This window comes from Simochromis diagramma, unplaced genomic scaffold, assembly GCF_900408965.1.
Source record: "Simochromis diagramma unplaced genomic scaffold, fSimDia1.1 OVJJ01000343.1, whole genome shotgun sequence".
Classification (NCBI taxonomy): Eukaryota; Metazoa; Chordata; class Actinopteri; order Cichliformes; family Cichlidae; genus Simochromis; species Simochromis diagramma.
Window position 1 is genome coordinate 2,566,087 of NW_024386831.1, and position 19,044 is coordinate 2,585,130.

The following is a 19,044-nucleotide window of genomic DNA, read 5'->3' on the forward strand; positions in this document are numbered from 1 at the left end:
TCTTTACAGATTACTACATCCTTGAGAACAACTCTTTGCTGAAGGCAGCCTTGAAGTACAAAAGGATCCAGCTGACAGACTTCAGAACTGTTCCAATGGAACATTTTGGTGAGGAAGTGAGGGGGTAGGGCTAAATAAGTATGTACTTCTGCCTACTCCTTTTCAAACAACTGCATGGAAAGATTTTATGAAATGTTGGTGAATGTATATGTTTGAAATAAAAATGAACTGAACTGAAGTGTAGGTTTCTGTGGTGTTAGTGTAACTCACTGGTGAACTGCAATACATCGACATTTCTCTCATTTCTTGTTACAGATTTACCTTTGAAGATCTCGTACCCACCAGACTTCTCTGATTCCCGCCACTATGGACTTCTGTTGGTCGTGTATGTATCACATGTGCTTTCTACTATATCTCACAGTCCTTGATCAAGTAAGAGAGAACAGAAAATGTATGAATATTTAATGCATTAGTTTCCAGTTGTAATCACACTCCTGACCGTAATTTGCATGTAAAGTAACCGGGGTCATGTTAAGTCAATCACAGCGTACCTTTGTGGCAACCTGTGATTCAGTCTTCTTCATATCCATTTGAATAATGAACCAATAAAAGCAAAAATAATCACTGACAGGATGAAGTGTTCTATGCCAGACTGACTGTAAAGAGAACCTATTTTCCTTATTTTCTGTCATATAAAATGTATATAATAAAACTGAAAGGTTGCACTAAGGTCCAGATGAAGGAAAATAAACATTATTTTTAGCTGTTAAACAGCTAAAAATAAGTCAATGTACCATACCTTTGCACTGGGTCACATGTTGCATTATGAAAAAAGCTATTTCAGTCTTTAGAAGGAATCAGCTTAGAAGTCTTGGAAGTACTTGTCTTAACTCAAAGTAGATTAGACCAACTTCTGAGGTAACTTTTGAAAGTAAAACAAATGAGCAAAAATGCTAAACTTGAACAAATTCCTTAATAGTATTTTGATAAATACCGTAAGCCTGTTATTAGGCACTTTCAGTCCAAAGAGTTCTGACTCCCTGAAGGTTGCTGCCCACCGAGGAGCAGTGGAACAAGATGAAGGATGTTTGTGGTGCAAGCTGTGCGTTTGTTGTTTGTCACAGGCTTCAGGATGACAACCTAATTGGAAAAGCAGGGTTTCTTCCAGAAAACTGACCAGCCCTAGGATGGTTAGGGTGATTGCAATTAATCTGCACTTGATTAATGTGGCGCTATCTTACCACCAACCACTATAACACTATGATGTCATTGCACACACACAGTGTTTTTTTTTACTTGTTTTCTCATTTCCTCCCTACATTGCTTAGCTACATGTTGACAGCCAAGGTAACAAGCAGAGAGTGAACATTTTGAAATTTGTCTTTCATAATTTTTTCTTTCATTTTTAGACCTCTTTTACTGTGGAAGTTGTATCAGCTCAAAAAGGAATTTCTTCCAGTTACAGAGGTTATATGACCAATATGCTGCCTGAAAGTGCCTGATTATGTTTGTTCTCTGTTCAGTGACGGCGCCCCTGGAGGTCAGGCTGTGAGTGACCGTTTCTCCCTCAGCTGGGACTCGGTCCTCGTCAGCTCTGACAACATCATCGTGGCCCGTCTGGACGGCCGGGGCGGCGGCTTCCAGGGTCAAAGGATACTGCACGAAGTTCACCAGAGACTGGGAACTGTTGATGTTCAGGACCAGATTGCAGCAGTGGAGTATGTTATCACATCCATTTTATTTTACTTTTTACTTTTTAATCTTGTACTTTGAGATAAAAAAATTCAAAATATGTGCAAATCCCCTGAACAAGAGCTTTGTAACTCAGTTTGGAATTTAAAGCAGAATGTCATCCTCTTTTTATTTGATCTGAATATTTCTGCACTACTGTGTCTAATTAAAGTCTTGAAAATGGTTATCAAGTCAAGAATAAAGGAAGAAAATCCTTTAAAGAATAAAAGTTCCAGATAAATTCCTTTTGACATAATATAGACTAGACTTAAATTAGAAACCATAATGTAGACAGTTTCAGATGAAATCATAAGAGGTTCTGGATGTTTCATTATTTGGTTTAGGAGCTGCCAGTTCAGACAGCACATGGATTTAACAGCATACATACCTTTGTTAAATACTGTAAGATACTGATTTCCTTTGCTGTTATTTCCAAAAAATACCTAAATAACAACAAATTCAGAATGCTTATCTTAAAGGATAATCAAAAAATCTATGCAAAAACTGTCACAACTCCCCTGATTAAAAAAATATAGATAGATACTGTATATATTCAGTTTGTAACTCTTCAGACATATTTAATGATGGATAAAGAATACTTTACTATGCATATTTATAACGCCAAAGTAATTATAAGTAACTTAAAAAGCAAGTGTCAAAATCATATGTTGATCGTTACTCTAATATTTGTATAATACAATTATTACAATTAATTTAAGCCAGTGGTTCTCAAACTTTTTCATGGTCCATTTCATTAGCTAAAAAACCCCAAAGGTTGTTTTCATTCATGAACAATGAAACAGTTTCAAATACAATTTTGATAAAATGGTGAGCATAACAGGATCAACTACCGTAACTCTTTTTTTGATTTTTCCCAATAAAAATCATATTTACTCAGTAAACTCCATGTTTTTTCCACTGCTTGTTTGTGCTACACCGAAAATTGCTCCCACCAAGTGAAGCCCGCCCCATAGTTTAAGAATAATTAATTTCAAAGCAAGATTGTCACTCTTTTCCCAGGAGAGAACCCCACGATATGTCCAAAACAAAAGCTTATTCCCCTCTATGAACAGACACTTTGGAACCTTTTGTCCAAGTGATTAATAATTATGAATATCAAACTTTCTCAGTGTCATCTTACAGGAACTGATCAATGTTAAAATGAATAAATAAAACAGTTTATAGTTTGTTTGTTTTTTTTAATTTAATGGTGGGCAAGGCAGTAGTTGTTGTTGCTACTGTTTGTACAGTAAGTTGCAATAAGTGATCAGTGGAGTATAAATTCTCTGCTCGTTCATGCTAATTAAAAAATAAAATCCTTTCAGCCTCTTTGTCCCACTGAACTCTTTAAAGTTTATAGACATTCTGCTTAATTTGCATTTTAGAGTCAAAACAGGGAGAGTCAGGCACAGCAAGAATATGGTGCACACTGAGGATGGACTCTAGTCTCTTAGGAGTCAGAGCAGGGCCACCATTAGCATTTTTGCATTTAGCCAGACTCAACATGTAACATTATGATGCTTTTTGATTTGGGTCTTGTGATGTGATCTTTCCTGTGAGTTTGTTGATGGAGAATTATAAAGAAGGTCAAAAGGAGCTGCAATGTCTTTGGGTCTAGAGAAAGCATATGAGAGGGTTGCAAGAGAGGAAGTGTTGTATGAGGAACACAGGAGTGGCAGAGGTGGTGAAAGACATGTATGAGGACAATGAGACAGTGATGAGGTGTGCCGTTAAAGTTACAGGGTGGGATTGCATCAGATATTAGCTCTGAGCTGCTTCTTGTTTGCAGTGATGTTGTACAGGTCGACTATGATCCTTGCAGATGACATAGTGGAGTGAGTGGAGATGAGGGTCTGGGGTGATTTTTGATTCTGTTTTAATATCAGTTTCATATCAGACTTTACACATATACAGTTGATTTTTTTTTAACCTTCTTTAGGCAGCAGGAGGACTCTCCGGATTTAAAATCATTTGCTTTACTCTTGTGCTCAAATTGATGGTGCAGTCATATCGTCTCATGCATGTTTATGAAGGCAGGAGATGTATCCAAGAATAAAATCATTAGAACTCACTAAAGTTTCTGCGATTTTTCAAGTGTTTTTTTTTTTTAATATTTATTGATATCCAATTCTTGGTTCCTCCCATGCAACCACATTTAAGAAGTTCTGTAGGTCATAAAGCATGTGTGTGTTTTTCCAGATACATGATGAAGTTTCCATACATTGACCGAACAAGGATAGCAGTGTTTGGAAAGGTGAGCCTCCTTTTTTTCCTCCATTTTTCTACATTAAATTTGCGACCATCTAAATTGTATTCTTACTTCCATTGCTGAAATTAAGTGCCAAGGAGCTACTTAGTAAAATTTCTACTGAGTGACTCCAGAGATTGAATCCAAGTTCATTTTTACACTTGATGGATTTCAGCAATTAGAGATGAATAAATGTTTGTGTTTGCTCACTTAGGGATATGGAGCCTACATAACATTAATGATGCTGAAGTCTACTGACAGCCTGTTTAAATGTGCGTGTGCAATGTCACCAGTGACTGACTGGAAACTCTATGGTGAGTAAAACATCTCTCAAGAGAGGTTAATTCACATTAAAGATACATTTTACAAGCTGCAAGGCAAATGCAAGTAAAGATCAGTAAAACTGCTGTGGTGGACTTTCCTGTGAATTTCATACGTTGTGGAATTTCAGACCATTGTGTTGGTCCACAACAATAAATAAATATAATTATATAGGCAGCATTATGTACCACACCAGTTTTATTTGGCTTGAATATTCTAGCTACTAATGTGCACAGAATATACTTTATTTCTCTATACTGTAACACAGTACTATTGAACATGTTCCGGTTCTGCATTTTTGTTTTTTTAAGTGATATTCTTTTTATCTTTATACTTTTTAGTGTCCCCAGTGTTTCATTGTTGTTGTTTTCCCCTGTTTTCCCTCTGGGTTAGCTCCCTTGTCTTCCTTGTTTCTGCTTCTTGTTTCGCTTTGGGAATTGTTCTTCCTTGCATGTCAAATAAGTCCTAGCTTCATGGCTACATTTGAATAGTCTGCTTTGCTTAGGAAGGTTTCATTCTGGCACTCATAACAACTGTTTGAATTCTTCAGATACTAAGCAAGAGGAGAGGAGATAATATCATCCTACAATTTATAGCGATGCAATATCCAACCATTCCTTAAAAGATCAGCATAGTTGGAAAAGTGGTGGAGCATATTTTCCATTTCATACCCTAACCTGCTGATATGTATTTTGAATTTTTAATCATTAAACCCCAAGGTTAGCGGTGAACATTAAAATGCTGTCATGAAGTGCTTGTTGTCCAGGTGTTGTCTTTGATGAAGAACAGATTTATCCCTAGTGTGGTTGGACTCCCTCCACAATGAGTTTCTCTTTCTCTTAGTCTTTATCACTTTATCACTCCTCCTTGGTCTCATGAAGTTTCTCATGAAGGCCAAGGAAAAATGGCAAGGAAAGTAGAGATGCAGTAATATTTTGTCCCTGTCTCCCTCTAATTCCCTGATTGTTTTCACCTGTGTCTTGTCTCCTGCTTTTTCTTATTTCCGTGCTTTGTGATTGTACTCCCCTTGTTGTCATTTGCACTGTGTGAGCTCCCAACTCTAACAGCTCCTATGAGTTTACCAGAATAGAGCATTTTTAGACAATCATGAAACAGTTGGGCCTGATTTATCATCACCATATTGCATCATCATCTTTATTCATTAAAACCTCAGTATATTTTCCCAAACATGAATTATGCATCTCATGTGTAACAATTTAGACTCATGTCTACACCCAAAAGCAAAACTTAATTCTCCATATTGAGCAGTGCTCAATATGTCAATGACAGCCAAAAACGAATCTGTATTTCTAACTGTCAGAAGCAAATGAAAAAGACATAGCTCGTGTCTGCAACATCTGATGATTAACGGGCAATTCAACCAATTAAAGTACACAGTAAAGTGACAAAGTAAACCTAGATCATTTCTTAATAAACTGACTAAATGTAAACTTTATTCTTCTCCTTTAGCCTCTCACTAAAAATGACCTGTTTATTTCTGAAATCTGAGTGTGAGATGAATCTGACCACTGTAAACATTGTCCTCTGCAGCACTGAGATGACACAGATGACTTTTTCACCACCACAAGCTGCTTTCCTTTTTGCTCAAAGTATTTAATTTGGACCCTGAATAACAGGATCTCCACTTTGTGCAGGTACTTAGCTGCAGCTGAAGCACTGTGTGCTAGTGGCACTGTTAAGATTGTCTCACTTCTCATTTGCACAGCGTCAGCGTTCTCTGAACGATACCTCGGCATGCCATTACGGGATGACAGCAGATATCAGGTGCGTGTTTACTGCTTCCACGAGCATGTTTCCTGTTGATCTTTGAAAACGTTAACATCAGTGACACACCTACAGTTAAGCTCCTGCAGTTACTGAAAGCAGCTGATATCAAAGTCAGAGGCAGCGATGCTTTGCTTTACTTTTTCTTTTTTTCTTTTTTAATGCTCTGTAGGATTTTGTCACTCATCTGTCTTTGGTTACTCTGAACTCCGGTGTGTCAGATCACATGCCGAAGTTTGGGGGGGTTTTTTCAGCCGCAGCGAGACTGTCGCTCTCAGGCCTCTTGATGTTCAGCTATCAGATGTACTTTCCTCCCAGTGTGATAGGAAGGAGGCAGTGAAGAAGAACAAAACACTTTTTTGCACAAGCACAAACAACAAATCTGACCCTGACAAGTATTTCACGGCTTCTGCTGTACCACACCTTACATTTTCCTCATAATTTATGCAATCTGTGATATTTCAAGAACAGAAAATAATATCTGTGGGAGATGCCTTATCACTTAAAGATCTCGAATTAATTTGAATGACTCTGTCGGTGTGTGTCTGTATGTAGAATGTAATTTAGTACAGTGCCATTCATTTGATCACATTCTGCATCTTTTTTTATTTTCATTTCTCAATGCCAGTTAGCATATCTATCAATTAATTATCTTCCCACTCTTTCTCGCAGTTTTCCAGTGTGCTGCAGAATGTTCAAGCTCTTAGGGAACAGACACTGATGCTGGTGCATGGCACAGCAGATGGTAAGAAGCAAAATAAATCGTAGATAAAAATGAAAATACGCTATCTGTGGTGCATCACTGCTGAGCACAAAGAGGCATGCAATCCTGGAAGGTAATGAGGCAAATGCTTTTTAATCAAAAGATAAATGGAAAAGTGGGTTATCTAAATTGATGCTGGGATTTCCAGAGGAAAACATTCCCTGATTAACCATGCATGTCGGATTTGTTGAGGCATTTCCATTCTCCCAGAATCTGATTGTCTGTTTTTTTTTTCCCAGTTAGGATTCAGGCTGAATCTTGCTGACATTTTTCTCTTTTTACTCCCAGCCAATATCCACTTCCAGCACACTGCTGAGCTCGTCAAGAACCTTGTGAAAGTTGGAGCAAACTACTCAATGCAGGTGTGTAACCCAGAGATGTCATCACTAGGTTTTTAGAGTGCATTTGGTAGAAAACAATGACCTATGGCAATGATAAATGGCTCAACTGTTACACAGTGTCAAAATAAAAGAAATACATTTTTTAAATAAAAGACTTTCCATATTAGTTTTTTTTTTTTTTTTACAGAATATTTTTCAGTATTCTTTGGCCACACCTTGATTTTAACCATTTAATATTCACGGAAGCTTCCTTATTAAAAAAATAATTAAATAATTAATTAATTAAGAAAATTTTCCATTTCTTTTTTACTTTGATCCTATCTGTTCTAAATATATATTTTGTATAGCTTCCCTCACACTGACATTTCTTTGGGTATCACATATAAGCTATAAAAATGCAAGTTGATGCAAATAAATAAAGTAGAAAATCTACAGTTTGATCGCATCTTGATTACTTCATTTAAAATCCCCTGTGGTAGTGTACCAAAGCACAACTGCAAAAATGGTGTCTTTGTTCAATGAATTATGAACTATGAATTTTAACGAAACTTCCTGTTTATGCTGTGTTAAAAAAGAAAGCATAACAGGAGCATGTTGATCTCATAGCTCTGGCAGGATTAGTGTCAGGCAGAGTATCTTATAGTTGTCGCTTGACTAGAATAACGTGTGGTGAAGTTATGCATCCTAAATATAGCACCTGCTCATTATGTAAGGTTTTCTTTAAAAGAAGCAGTAAAGATAACTTACAGAGATGCAGTCCAAGCTGTTGTCTTTTCTAAATGCACGACCAGCTTGTTCTGATTCCCAGGAAACTGTGATAAACGTGTGTTGTTCTTTAAAAGTCACTGACATGTCTCAGTTATGCAAAAGCTTCCCTTCGGTGGTGGGTTAGTAAGATTGGGTTGTAAGTTCCAAGTGTAGATTCCAAACAGGAGGTGAACCTTGTGGCTAAGAAACCTGTGATTTATGCTGCTGTCGCTTATTCAGCCTCCTAATGTGGCCTTGGTAGGTCTCTAAAATGTGACCTTTATCTCTCAGCTAGCCTATATTGCAGTTGGTGCTGCATTAGAGGTACAGCATTAAAAGCAACCTTGTTTTTACTGATAAGGCACTAACAAAATGGCATTTTATGATGCTTCTTGACAAGAACGCATGTGTGTGAAAGAAACAAAATATGACAAGGGTTCACACTGAGAGCATTGAAGTTACATGGTGTATGTTTTAACCACTGCATTACTAGAAATCCCCTAAATTGCAAGATTATGTCAAGGATTTTTTCAACGTGCTCTGATCCCATTCTTTTAGATGCTAATGGTGTTGCAGAAACACCAGTGGCTGTGGTGCACTGACGGCAAGATGTCCGTGCCGCCAGTGCACCACAGCAATACTGAATGCTCAGAGACAATAGTTGTCTTACAAGAGTCCATAAGGAGGTTGGTAAAGTGGCAGGTAGATGACCATAATTTAATTCAGACCTTTGTGTTTTGTGTTGTTTTTTTTACTTTTTCTCTCAGTTGCTGCATAGTTTTAGGTTATGATTGGGAGGGGATTAAAGTATTCCACTTTATGAAATTAACTAGGCTGTGCTATTAATTTTGGCACTTTGTTTAAATGTGATGCAAAATAGGAGGTAATCCCACCTCACTCTGCCCAGAAGCCAGGCTATACAGCAGAAGACGCAGCTGTGAGATTCTAATGGAATAGACAATGATTATATATCACTGCATAAGTCAATGAAATGAAATGTTTGAGTAACAGTACACTTTGAGCAAGAGCAAGTTGTGTTTCTGGCCACCCAGTGAATCGAAGTGCAGATTATGTCGAATGTTATTTTTCTCTTTTAGCACTGTTTCCATTTTTCCTCCACAAAACAGCTGCCCTTTTAGCTGCTAAATACCCCTATATATTAACCAGAAAGTCAATAACTTTGTCTTACTTCTGTTTGGTGCAAAGGAACTAGTCTGTACTGTGTTTTCAAAGCTTTTTAGTTTAGTCCCACTAATAGAAGCAAAGAACGTGAGAGGAATGAGAGTGAACAAAAACAATAAGCTAAAAGACACAAAAAAGACTCCACAAACCTGAGATGGTTGTGTGCAATCAAAGTACCCTGAAAGCTGTTTTCCATGTCTTTTACCCACCAGATCTACCCAGATGAGGGACACTTCCTGTCTCAGCAGAGTCGTCAGCACCTCTACACCACACTGACCAGTTTCTACAGGGAGTGTCTGAAGGAGGAGTTGCTACCACTACCCGATGAAGAGGAGGAAGAAGAGGAGTAGGAATGTGTCTTTGGGAGTCAGACCTTTGGCAGAGCTTGAAGAATTTTGCTGAAATCCGTCAAGGCCTTTCGTGTTTGGACCAAGTGTTTAGCCAGAAAAGGACACTGGGGTAGAGCTGCTGATGCTCCCAAAGTGTGTATGTGTGTGCGTGCGTGCGTATGTGTGTGTGTATGAGCACTCCTGTGTGTGTGTCTGTGTATGTATAAATGTGATGAAAAAGATAGCTAAAGGACACAACAAGTGACACTCGCATTGCCGGGACTTGAGGCGCGAACTGCCGTCTAGCATAGAGTCATTTCAGTTTTGGGACGCTCAGTTTCTCGGCAAAGCACACTGAAGATCTGCTGCAGGTTCTCCGAGCTGCAGTCATTCACACTTAACCAAGTGCATGGTTCTTTTTCCCCCCTTCGCCTTTCAGCTTCACTCATTCTTGCCATGTCAGTCTTCTTTGATGTACTGCGACACTTTGGAAGACAAGAACACCGATATACACCTTTGATCTCACCTCTCTTTTGGTTGTTGTATCGTTGCACAAGGAAATGCTCCAGTCATCTGCAAAAATGTTTAGTCACGCAAGTTCCCTACAACCTGAGCAGATCCTGAATAAGTGCAATTTCCTGCTGAAACCCTCTGCCATCGCCCACCCTGAATGGAAACAGTGTTTAGAGGTCACACTTTATTGTACAGCAGTCTTGTGTAGACATGTACAATGCCTTATGAGGTTCAACATACTGTAATATTACTTGCTGGCAGTGGTAGTCATCCATTAGCAGTGTCATGTTAACCTATGTCAACTCAGGTCCTCGAGACACGGTGTTGCAGTCAGTTTAGAAACTCTTAAGTTTGGGATGAAGATAACAGGTTTATAGGCCATATAGTAATTTCAGTTTCAGGCCACACTGAAAAAGTTCTCCATCTTAATATGTGATTTGAACCCTTAAATCAAATTGCACAAGTTTAAAAAGGTGTGAGATCATTTTCCAGTGCATCTCCACCAGAGTAAAGAACCATTTCACGTATTTTTGGACACTAAAAGACATTCAAAAAAATGTGGGAAACAATTAAAAGTGGCTGAACTAAGATGGGGAATTTTACAGTGTCAGTAAGGTGTTTGCATGTCTACAGGGAATGTGTCAAGTGTTGCCACATTTTGTACAGTACAATACAGCAGAGTGTGTACATAAATATATTTTTAAGATGTCAGATCTCATAGAAAGTTTAGTCTATGGGGATGGATTGATTTGACCTGGACGTCTTGTACTTTCATTTCTTTTCTGTTTTCTTTCAAGCTGTTGATTTTCTTCTTAGGATGGATTTTGTAATGCTTGTTCTCGTTCTTTTTGCTGTTTTAAAAGGGAAGGGTTGAGGGTTGAGGTTTTGGGGTTATTGTGATTGTCCTCTAGTGATGATTATAAATAATAAATAATAATAATAAAAAATGTAAAAAAAAAAAAAAAAAAAAAAAAAAAACTAAAAAAAAAAAAAACCTTTGAGTTATTCTGGTGGATTGAACACAAATAACAGAGAACCAAATCGGCTGCATTTGTTTGCAGGACTGAGCAATTCAATCTAAAGTTTCATTTGTTTGTTACCTTGGCAGTCACATTAAAGAGACCCAGTCATCTGTCATGGCCATGGGCTACCTGCATTAATGATTTAGCAGGCAAGATCTTCTTATTTAAAGTCAAACATACTTGCATCAACACTGCATGTCTGTGTGCATTAATCACTGCCTGCACTTACTAGCCTGAATGACCAAGCAGATGTTAATTCTTAAATTTGTAGTAGCCAGAGTTAGGTGGTGTTTATCATCTTGTCTAATAGCAAAATGTGTAACAGCTATGGTGGTTCAGAGCTCAAAACAAACATTATTGGTCGTTTTTTAAGGAGGAATGCATCAACAAGGCAACCTAGCCAGATGGAAGATGTTGTGAAAAGGTCTATTTTAACACCAACAGTGATCAGTAGGTGTTAAATGACAAACAAATATTTCTCTTCTCTGAAAGTCCTGTTAGTCATCTCCTGAAGATGACGCTCCTAATGGAGACTTTGTTTTTCTTTCTTGTCTAATGAGAAAAGAAATCTTGATAACCACATGATGTCAACGCAGATCTAAAGAAAATAGGACAACCGAACAAAGTCAACTCACAGTTTTAGATCTTTCAGTTCTAAAGTTACTGGTGACATGGTTACATTTGGGCTAACATCTACCTCTTTTTGTGGACTCTTCACCTGTTTGGTAAGCTTTGAAAGAAGAACTGCAAGGCCAAAATGCATTTATGACATTTTAAAAATTACAGTTTCTGGCTTCTTAAACTGGACTTTGTATTTTCTCCACGTGTCTCTGTGGATTCTCTCTGGGAAATCGTGCTTTCTCCCACAGTCCAAACACATGCTCATTAGGTTAACTGGTGATGATGAATTGACTGTAGGTGTAAGTGCGATGGACTGGTAACCTGTCCAGGGTGTAGCATGCTTCTTGGCCTATGGCAGCTGGGATATGCTTCAGCTCCCAAATTGGAGAAGCATTTAAGAACAGTGCTTGGTTGCGTGGAACTACAAAGCAACAAGCCAGTGTTCTTCAAGTGCCATTCCAAAGCCCAGATAAATCGGGAAGGTTGGATCAGGAAGGGCATTCAACATAAAGTATTTGCCAAATCAAGAATACAGATCACAAAGATCAGTCAAGGCTTTAATTTTATTTATGTAGGAACGAAATCACAACAACATTCCACAAGGCGCCTTGTATTTTAAGGTAAAGACCCTACAATGATACAGAGAAAAACCCAAACAGCAAACAACCCCCCCTCTGAGCAAGGACTTGGCGACAGTGGCAAGGAAAAACTTCCTGTTTAGAGACACAGGATGGGGTGAGGGTGTGTTCAAAGGCAGTGAGAGAAGACATGCAGAGGGTTAGTTTGAGCATTTTTAGCATTTGGCTAGAACACCACCAAAGTCTAGGCCTCACCCTAAAAGAGTAACAGAAGTTAAACATATACTGTGTAGAGGATGAAAAAAAAACCTTTTATACACATTCACACAACAATTACCCACTGTTAAACATCTGCAAACAAACAATAACACTGCTCTTATCAGTCTGAATGTTACTCTCCTCAAACATTTTTTAACTTGAGAAAACAATGTGATCACAACATCAGTTTAATGCAGCACATTTCCACCACATAATATGATGTTTTAAAAGTTCCCAATGATGATCAAATTGCATTTTACTTGAATTCCCTTTCCTTACTAGTAATACTTTGAGAGGTGTGCTTATTTGCTTAACATTGTCACTGTTAGGTACTTTCGGCTCAAAGGTGATTTGAGCCTAAATCAGACTTAATCCAGCTAGCAAAGAGCTGTTACAGAAGCTGCAAATGAAACGGTGGATCTCTGCAGGATGCTGCGATATCTATGTTGATGAACTCTTACTTTAAATTCTGAGTAAATCTCCAAGAGTTTTACCTGCAAAGCCTTGTTCTCATTCAGTATCGGTCTCATATCTAAACGTCTCAGCTGATGTTTAGATGTATCGCTGGGAAGCATTGTTATGGATTCTCATTGGATGCGGCTAATTGGTAAATTTGTAGAACTGGTGCTTCTAATGAACAGATTTTTTTGTAAGCACCACTCTTCCTTTCTAAAGGCAATACTCAGAGAGCCAGTCCCACCACATTTCTTGAAAATGTTCAGATTCTTTGACCTTCATGTCTTAAAGTAATGCAGTGCTATGTTAGTACAGCAACTGACACTATGTCAGCATAATATAACTGATGATAATACAACTTATAAAAGCTGGAAAAAAAAATGTGAACTATTATGGAGATTCCCTACTCATCAGCTTTTAATCTGCATGCCATTTGCTATGCTTAGCACATCCTGACAGCTCTGTATGAGCCCCAGCTGCAGAATTGCCATTGATCCAGTCATATCACTCTGTATCGCTGAAGCAAAGGGGAACATTTCAGTGATCTATACTATACTAGTTACATTAGAGTGACCTTGGAGCTTCATGAATATATGCACTGTCAACACTTTAAAATCAAAATAAGCTATTAATGCAACACACAGATCTAAAAATGTCAAGTTTGTCAGTTTATTTGAGCGTACAAATGTTTCCAAGTATACAAATGTCAACTACAGAGGGCAATATATATGTCGTACATGAGATGCAGTTTGTCAGGCAAGTGTAGAAGTGTGAGCAGCACAGGGTTATGGTCAACAAACAATCAGTTTGCTACTGAAGGAAAGATGCAGTATTTATTACAGGAGTTCTGTTGTGGCCAAAGCGCACTGTACAGCATAGACTGCTTATCTTACACATGAAGTTTCTCCATTCTCCAGTTTAATTTCTTTTCACATTTTGTGGATATTAAACACTGTGTGGAACAGTAAAGGTTCAAGCTGGTCACAAACATCTGAAATTTATTCATCTATTTCTAAAAACATAGATGAAGATATTGTTAAACTAAGAAATCTTCCCTGAATAACACAATTAATACTTTTAATATGTCACATGGCAATGTGCGCCCAAATAGCAGATTCATCTTGAACAGACACACAGGTTCCTTCTAACAAAGATAAAAGAAGAAATACAAAAAACTAAAACTCACAGTAACTTCCTCTTTGAAACTTTCATATTAAAGGTTTTCTTTACCTGATTTAAACAGCATGGCTAAACCCCCTTTCACTCTCTGTTACATATTGTCATACGATATTTTTGTATTGCTGTGTTTGCCCAAAGCTCAGAAAAGACTATATGAGGTAAAGGCACCTGCAGGAACTGTTTGGTGATTCGGTCTGATAGTGATACGATTTGGTGGATTTATAGGTGATTTTTCTCTGTTCACAGAATGTATTCACATGAATTCACAGTAGATTTCAGGAAAGATACAAAAAAAATACAAGTTTCTTTGATTCCCTGACATTTGTATGCATTACATGGTACAAACATTCAAAACAGAACTCTTAATGGTAGTACAATATTAACCTATCTTTTGTTTTTCCCCACAACCTCAGATTCACTGCTCTAACTTTCTTTGCATTCCAACAAATGTGAAGGGACCTAACTTAAATATTATAGGTCAGTAGGGTTTTATTAATCATTTTTATCAGGCAGCAGATGTTCAGGGAAACACAACCTCTCATCGTTGGCTCACTACAGCAGTTGCTCCAGCGCACTCTCCATAAAACCACCTTACCACAGGAGCTTACTTGGAGCTAATCATCTTCTTTGTACCCCTCCTCAAAGCAGCGGTTGAAAAAGTTCAGCACTGAGCTCAGAAAGTAGTGTTGACTCTTTACTGAAATAATGTTGTGTCCTTCATCTGGGAATATCTAGTCAGAAGGAAATGGAAAGGAGAGTCATTATTTCTTTGTAATAAAAAAACATAGAAATGATGTATATTCTAAGTGAAAGAAAGGAGTTCCAAAAACAACATAAAACATTGCCTTGATATTAACATCATAGTACAGCCAACAAAACTACACCAGCAAATACCAGTTAGAAGTGGTAATAATCAGCTGACATTGATGAAAGACAAGAAAACAATGAAAGGATGAACTGGTGACAGTATGTTCTGATCTGCGGCTAAGGCTCTCCTGCTAAGATCTTTTTGCACAGGGAACCTTCACTTGTCTTGTAGACTCGAACCACTGGATGCGCTCAAAGGACTAACATGCTAACACTATTAGGCAAGTGGTCATAATGTACTGACTAAGCAGGAATTGTGAGAGTTCAGGCTGGGCTACTTGTGTTTTCTCTTTACACATTTGAGCAGAAACTGTTCAGAGGTAACAACATGGCAAACATGCTCCAGTGCTACCCTATGGTCATCATGATCCACACTCCGCACCACCCCAAATAAAATATGCAAATACAGTGACTATATGGAATCATTCTAAAGTGTATAAAGGAATGGAGACACTCATGTTGAAGAATACAATTACTGTAATAAACTAATTAAAAAAAGTTAAAGGAACACTTTTTAATCAGAGTTTAGCATCAGTTATATTTTATAACTTAACTTTGATCTGATATTGATCTGATCAGTTAAGCAGCAGAGGGGCTGTCAATCAGTTTCAGCTGCTTTGGTGTTATTAAAAGCTCCTCTAGTGCAGCAGTTACTAGAGGGGTAATAAATGAGTTTTTATTTTAAATACCTCTTTTTAATTGGCTACATCACTGTGGTAGCCAGTTTAAAAGAGTGTATAACTTGGTCTGGAGCAGATTAAGTTTTTTTTTTCTTACAGTTTTCACTGTTTCTTTTCCAAAAGAACATAACATTACAAAGTAGCTGCCCTTTTATACGCAACCCGCCGAGGCATACCTTACTAATGCCACTAAAGAAAGCTGTGATGGAAGTTACAGTAGTGTAGTGTAAGTCACAAAGTCACATGAATGTGATCGCATTCAGATGATGATTCAGAAAATATGTCATCTGTTTTAATGCTGGTCTTAATCTGCTGCCATGTCAGTTCTACACTGCTGGAACTCCAACTAAAAGACTGAAAATTGATCAGTTACATTTTTCAACTGTTTATCATATTTCATGTGCCAATGCCAGTGCCTTAACATTTCTCTTTAATCTGGCCTCATTTAAAAGTGATTTCCACATCTCCATCATCAGACTACAAGACTGTGTCAGACTTAAATGCACTGAAGCCTATAATATTTAAATTTACCTTTAATGTGGAGCTTGCACATCAGTGCACTCGTAGTGCAGTTGTTTCTTTCTAATTAATAATATTAATTGTCATTTATATAAATTCAATAGTAATGGCTCTTAACTTATTTCAGCACCATGGGTGTTGCCATTAGATTTATTTATTTATTTTTATTCTTCATAGGTCTCTGTGGCTAGTTTTTCTGACAATGTTTCAGATTGAAATAAGCACTTTCTCATACAGAGAAAGAATCAAAAGATGTCACATGCAGTTTTGTGTAGCCAACTAATGCAAATGAAAATCAAGCTGAAGGATCACAGTTTTAACAGACTGGGGGAGATCCGGTAACCACTGCAGAGGCACAAATGCAAGGGGGCATGCCAGGACTTTTACTGAATTATCTAATTATCATCTTATACGAGAAGATGATTTTGAAGGCGAAACCGGCCACATTTAAAACTGGTATTTTTATTATTTTTTTTATCTTTAACCACAGTTTGTAAAATCTCGTTGACACAAAATAGACTGTTTGGAAAATTATTCATATAAACGTTGCCTAGCATCTGCTCACACAAGCAGCTGTCCACAAACATTGCTTTAATTGCCAAGACCTGATTATCTTGTGCAGCAGAAAGAAACCATCACATATCTGACCACACTGCTTTCTGATATGGACACATGGGAAAGCAGAAGCTTTTGTTAAATGACTTTTCAACCTTCAGAGAATAAAAATAAGAAGGCTGGTTGATAAATTCACGAACACAGCACATGGGTCCGCTCTTGTTAGGGAACTGAAATGAATGTCATGCAGAGAGGAGATGGCAGAAGTCACCTGGAGAGTGTAGTTAACATTTGATGCAGACAGCAGTTTGACCAACTCAGCAGAATGCTGGAAATGAACATTGGCTGTCAAGAGAACAAAGAGTTGCAATGACAATTTACAATGCAATAACTTTGCACAACAACCATTCACCCCATTATGCAGAGCATTGTTAGGAATTCAGTAAAATAAAAGAAATGCAATAGTTAGACTAACACTTACAGTTTTTTTTTCCTTTGCATTCATTTTTATGTTAAATTTGCAAAAAAGAATTGTCAGTATGTACTTATTTACAGTTAATTTGGCAGTAAACCCTACTTAATTCTACAGCTACATATCTGCTTCATCATGTTTATCTATTCCCATGCTCACCATCTGCTGTGCCGTGGATAATAAGAAAGTTCAATGGACTTGCAGGTCCTGTGATGTTGCTGAGCAGACTGGAAATCTGCAGGAGACAGTGAACAGTCACCACCCAGTGCAGAATCAGACACAGCTTAACTATATCAGATTTAAATCTAATAAAACAGCTCATAATGTTGAAGCCATTAGCATAAAACTTTGGTTAGAAGACAAGAAACTACATCTTTAAACAGCATCAGTTCCCACTCATAAATATTTATAGCAACTTCTATCAGATGCAACCAAACACAGATGGAAGTGTCAGTAAGCAAGGGTGGATGTACTGAAGTAACAAAACTGTCAAGTGACTGAGCAGCAGAGATCAAAGCTTCCATTAATGAGTTTTAATTTTGCGCTGCCATCAGCAGAACTTTGTACTTTGCTGATCTTAAACAGAAACTTCAGTTGCAAAGGTGAGAGGAGAGGCAGTTTGGACATCTTAAAATCTGTTTGCATCTGCTAGAAATACTGCGGAAACAACAGTTTTGATTTTTCTAGTTCAACCCAGACCAGACCAAAACAAACACATTTTTCTTTTAGTGCCTGCAGTGTTATTTATCCATGTAGATTGTTTTTTCATTAAATTTATTGGGCATAATTTAGAAACGCATACACCTGTGTTTATTAGAGCCCATAATTCACACTGCATGACAGAACATAACATAAAGCCAGTAAGTCTAAAAAACTCGCTGTGGACTTTGGACTGTGGCAAAGCATAGACCAAAGCACGGCTATAGAAACATATCTAAAACTTTGAGTGATCTAGGAAGCACAGTGGCCTCAATAACTGCAAAATGAAAGATGATTGAAACTACCAGGACTTTTAGCTGTTATAAGGTTCAGACATTGCCAATGAGATATAGATATATATAGATATATATAGATATAGATATATATAGATATAGATATATATAGATGCAAAGTTATATATATACAATGCAAAGTTATTGAAGTGAATTCTACAGCGGCACAAAAGAAAAAAAAATCAACACACATTTATTTTTAGCAAAAATTCAGAAAAGGCACAGGGATAATACATTTTTTTAATTCTCCACAATCAGTGTGCACTCACTAAATTATGGCAACAAAATGAAGGTTTTGCAAGCATGGCTTGCAAGTATGTAATCCCTTTGCTGCTGCAAATTGTGGTGAAAACTTGATTGTGATTGACAAATTAAAACTAGTAGGCAAAATTTATAAAAACAGACACACCTTTCTAAGATCCCATGACTTACACTGTAGATTATAAATTATATACACTGCAGGACTTAACCTAAAGCCTGCAAGTACAAGAAACTCACTGGAGACTTCTCACTGTGCTGAGACAAAGATCAAGGGAAACACAGAAACTGAAACTTTAAGTGTTCTAGGGAGCATCGTGACCTCACTGACTGTTTGGAAACATCGGAAATGTTCAGAGAGACAGGAGTCCAACCAAAGTGAATGATCAAACAATGAGGGCTTTCATAAATGAAGTTATTAGTGTCCAAACATAAAGATTTGAAGAACTTCTCTGCAGAAAGAGGTTAAGGAATGATGACCACCTTAGCAGTACTATACCAGCCAGGTCTGTATGTAGCTACTCTGAATAAAAAGGTGCAGCACGATAGTGCTTAGTGTTTGCTAAATGTAAAGTTAAAAAACAAATGAGAATATACTATGATCTGATCAATCAAAAACTGAACAAC

General features: G+C 37.5%; 2 protein-coding genes across 5 annotated transcripts in view; one reads left to right on the plus strand and one right to left on the minus strand.

The window, feature by feature from the left end:
* Positions 1–11,101, plus strand: part of LOC120730878 (inactive dipeptidyl peptidase 10-like) — a 246,633-nt gene extending 235,532 nt beyond the window's left edge. For both annotated transcript variants that reach the window (XM_040027445.1, XM_040027446.1), the window contains exons 18-26: positions 10–108; positions 316–385; positions 1,524–1,718; positions 3,931–3,985; positions 4,194–4,293; positions 6,027–6,085; positions 6,758–6,830; positions 7,137–7,210; positions 9,331–11,101. In XM_040027445.1, the coding sequence (XP_039883379.1) occupies positions 10–108; positions 316–385; positions 1,524–1,718; positions 3,931–3,985; positions 4,194–4,293; positions 6,027–6,085; positions 6,758–6,830; positions 7,137–7,210; positions 9,331–9,468 (863 nt within the window). In that variant the 3' untranslated portion in view covers positions 9,469–11,101. The remainder of the gene's footprint in view (positions 1–9; positions 109–315; positions 386–1,523; positions 1,719–3,930; positions 3,986–4,193; positions 4,294–6,026; positions 6,086–6,757; positions 6,831–7,136; positions 7,211–9,330) is intronic.
* Positions 11,102–11,833: 732 nt separating this feature from the next.
* The window catches only part of LOC120730879 (inactive dipeptidyl peptidase 10-like), a 138,797-nt gene continuing 131,586 nt past the window's right edge, over positions 11,834–19,044 (minus strand). For 2 of the 3 annotated variants that reach the window (XM_040027448.1, XM_040027447.1), the window contains exons 24-26: positions 17,327–17,402; positions 16,967–17,040; positions 11,834–14,805 (exon numbers count right to left, since the gene is read on the minus strand). In XM_040027448.1, coding sequence (XP_039883382.1) covers positions 14,689–14,805; positions 16,967–17,040; positions 17,327–17,402 — 267 coding nt within the window. In that variant the 3' untranslated portion in view covers positions 11,834–14,688. The remainder of the gene's footprint in view (positions 14,806–16,966; positions 17,041–17,326; positions 17,403–19,044) is intronic. The other variant, XM_040027449.1, reaches the window with a different exon arrangement.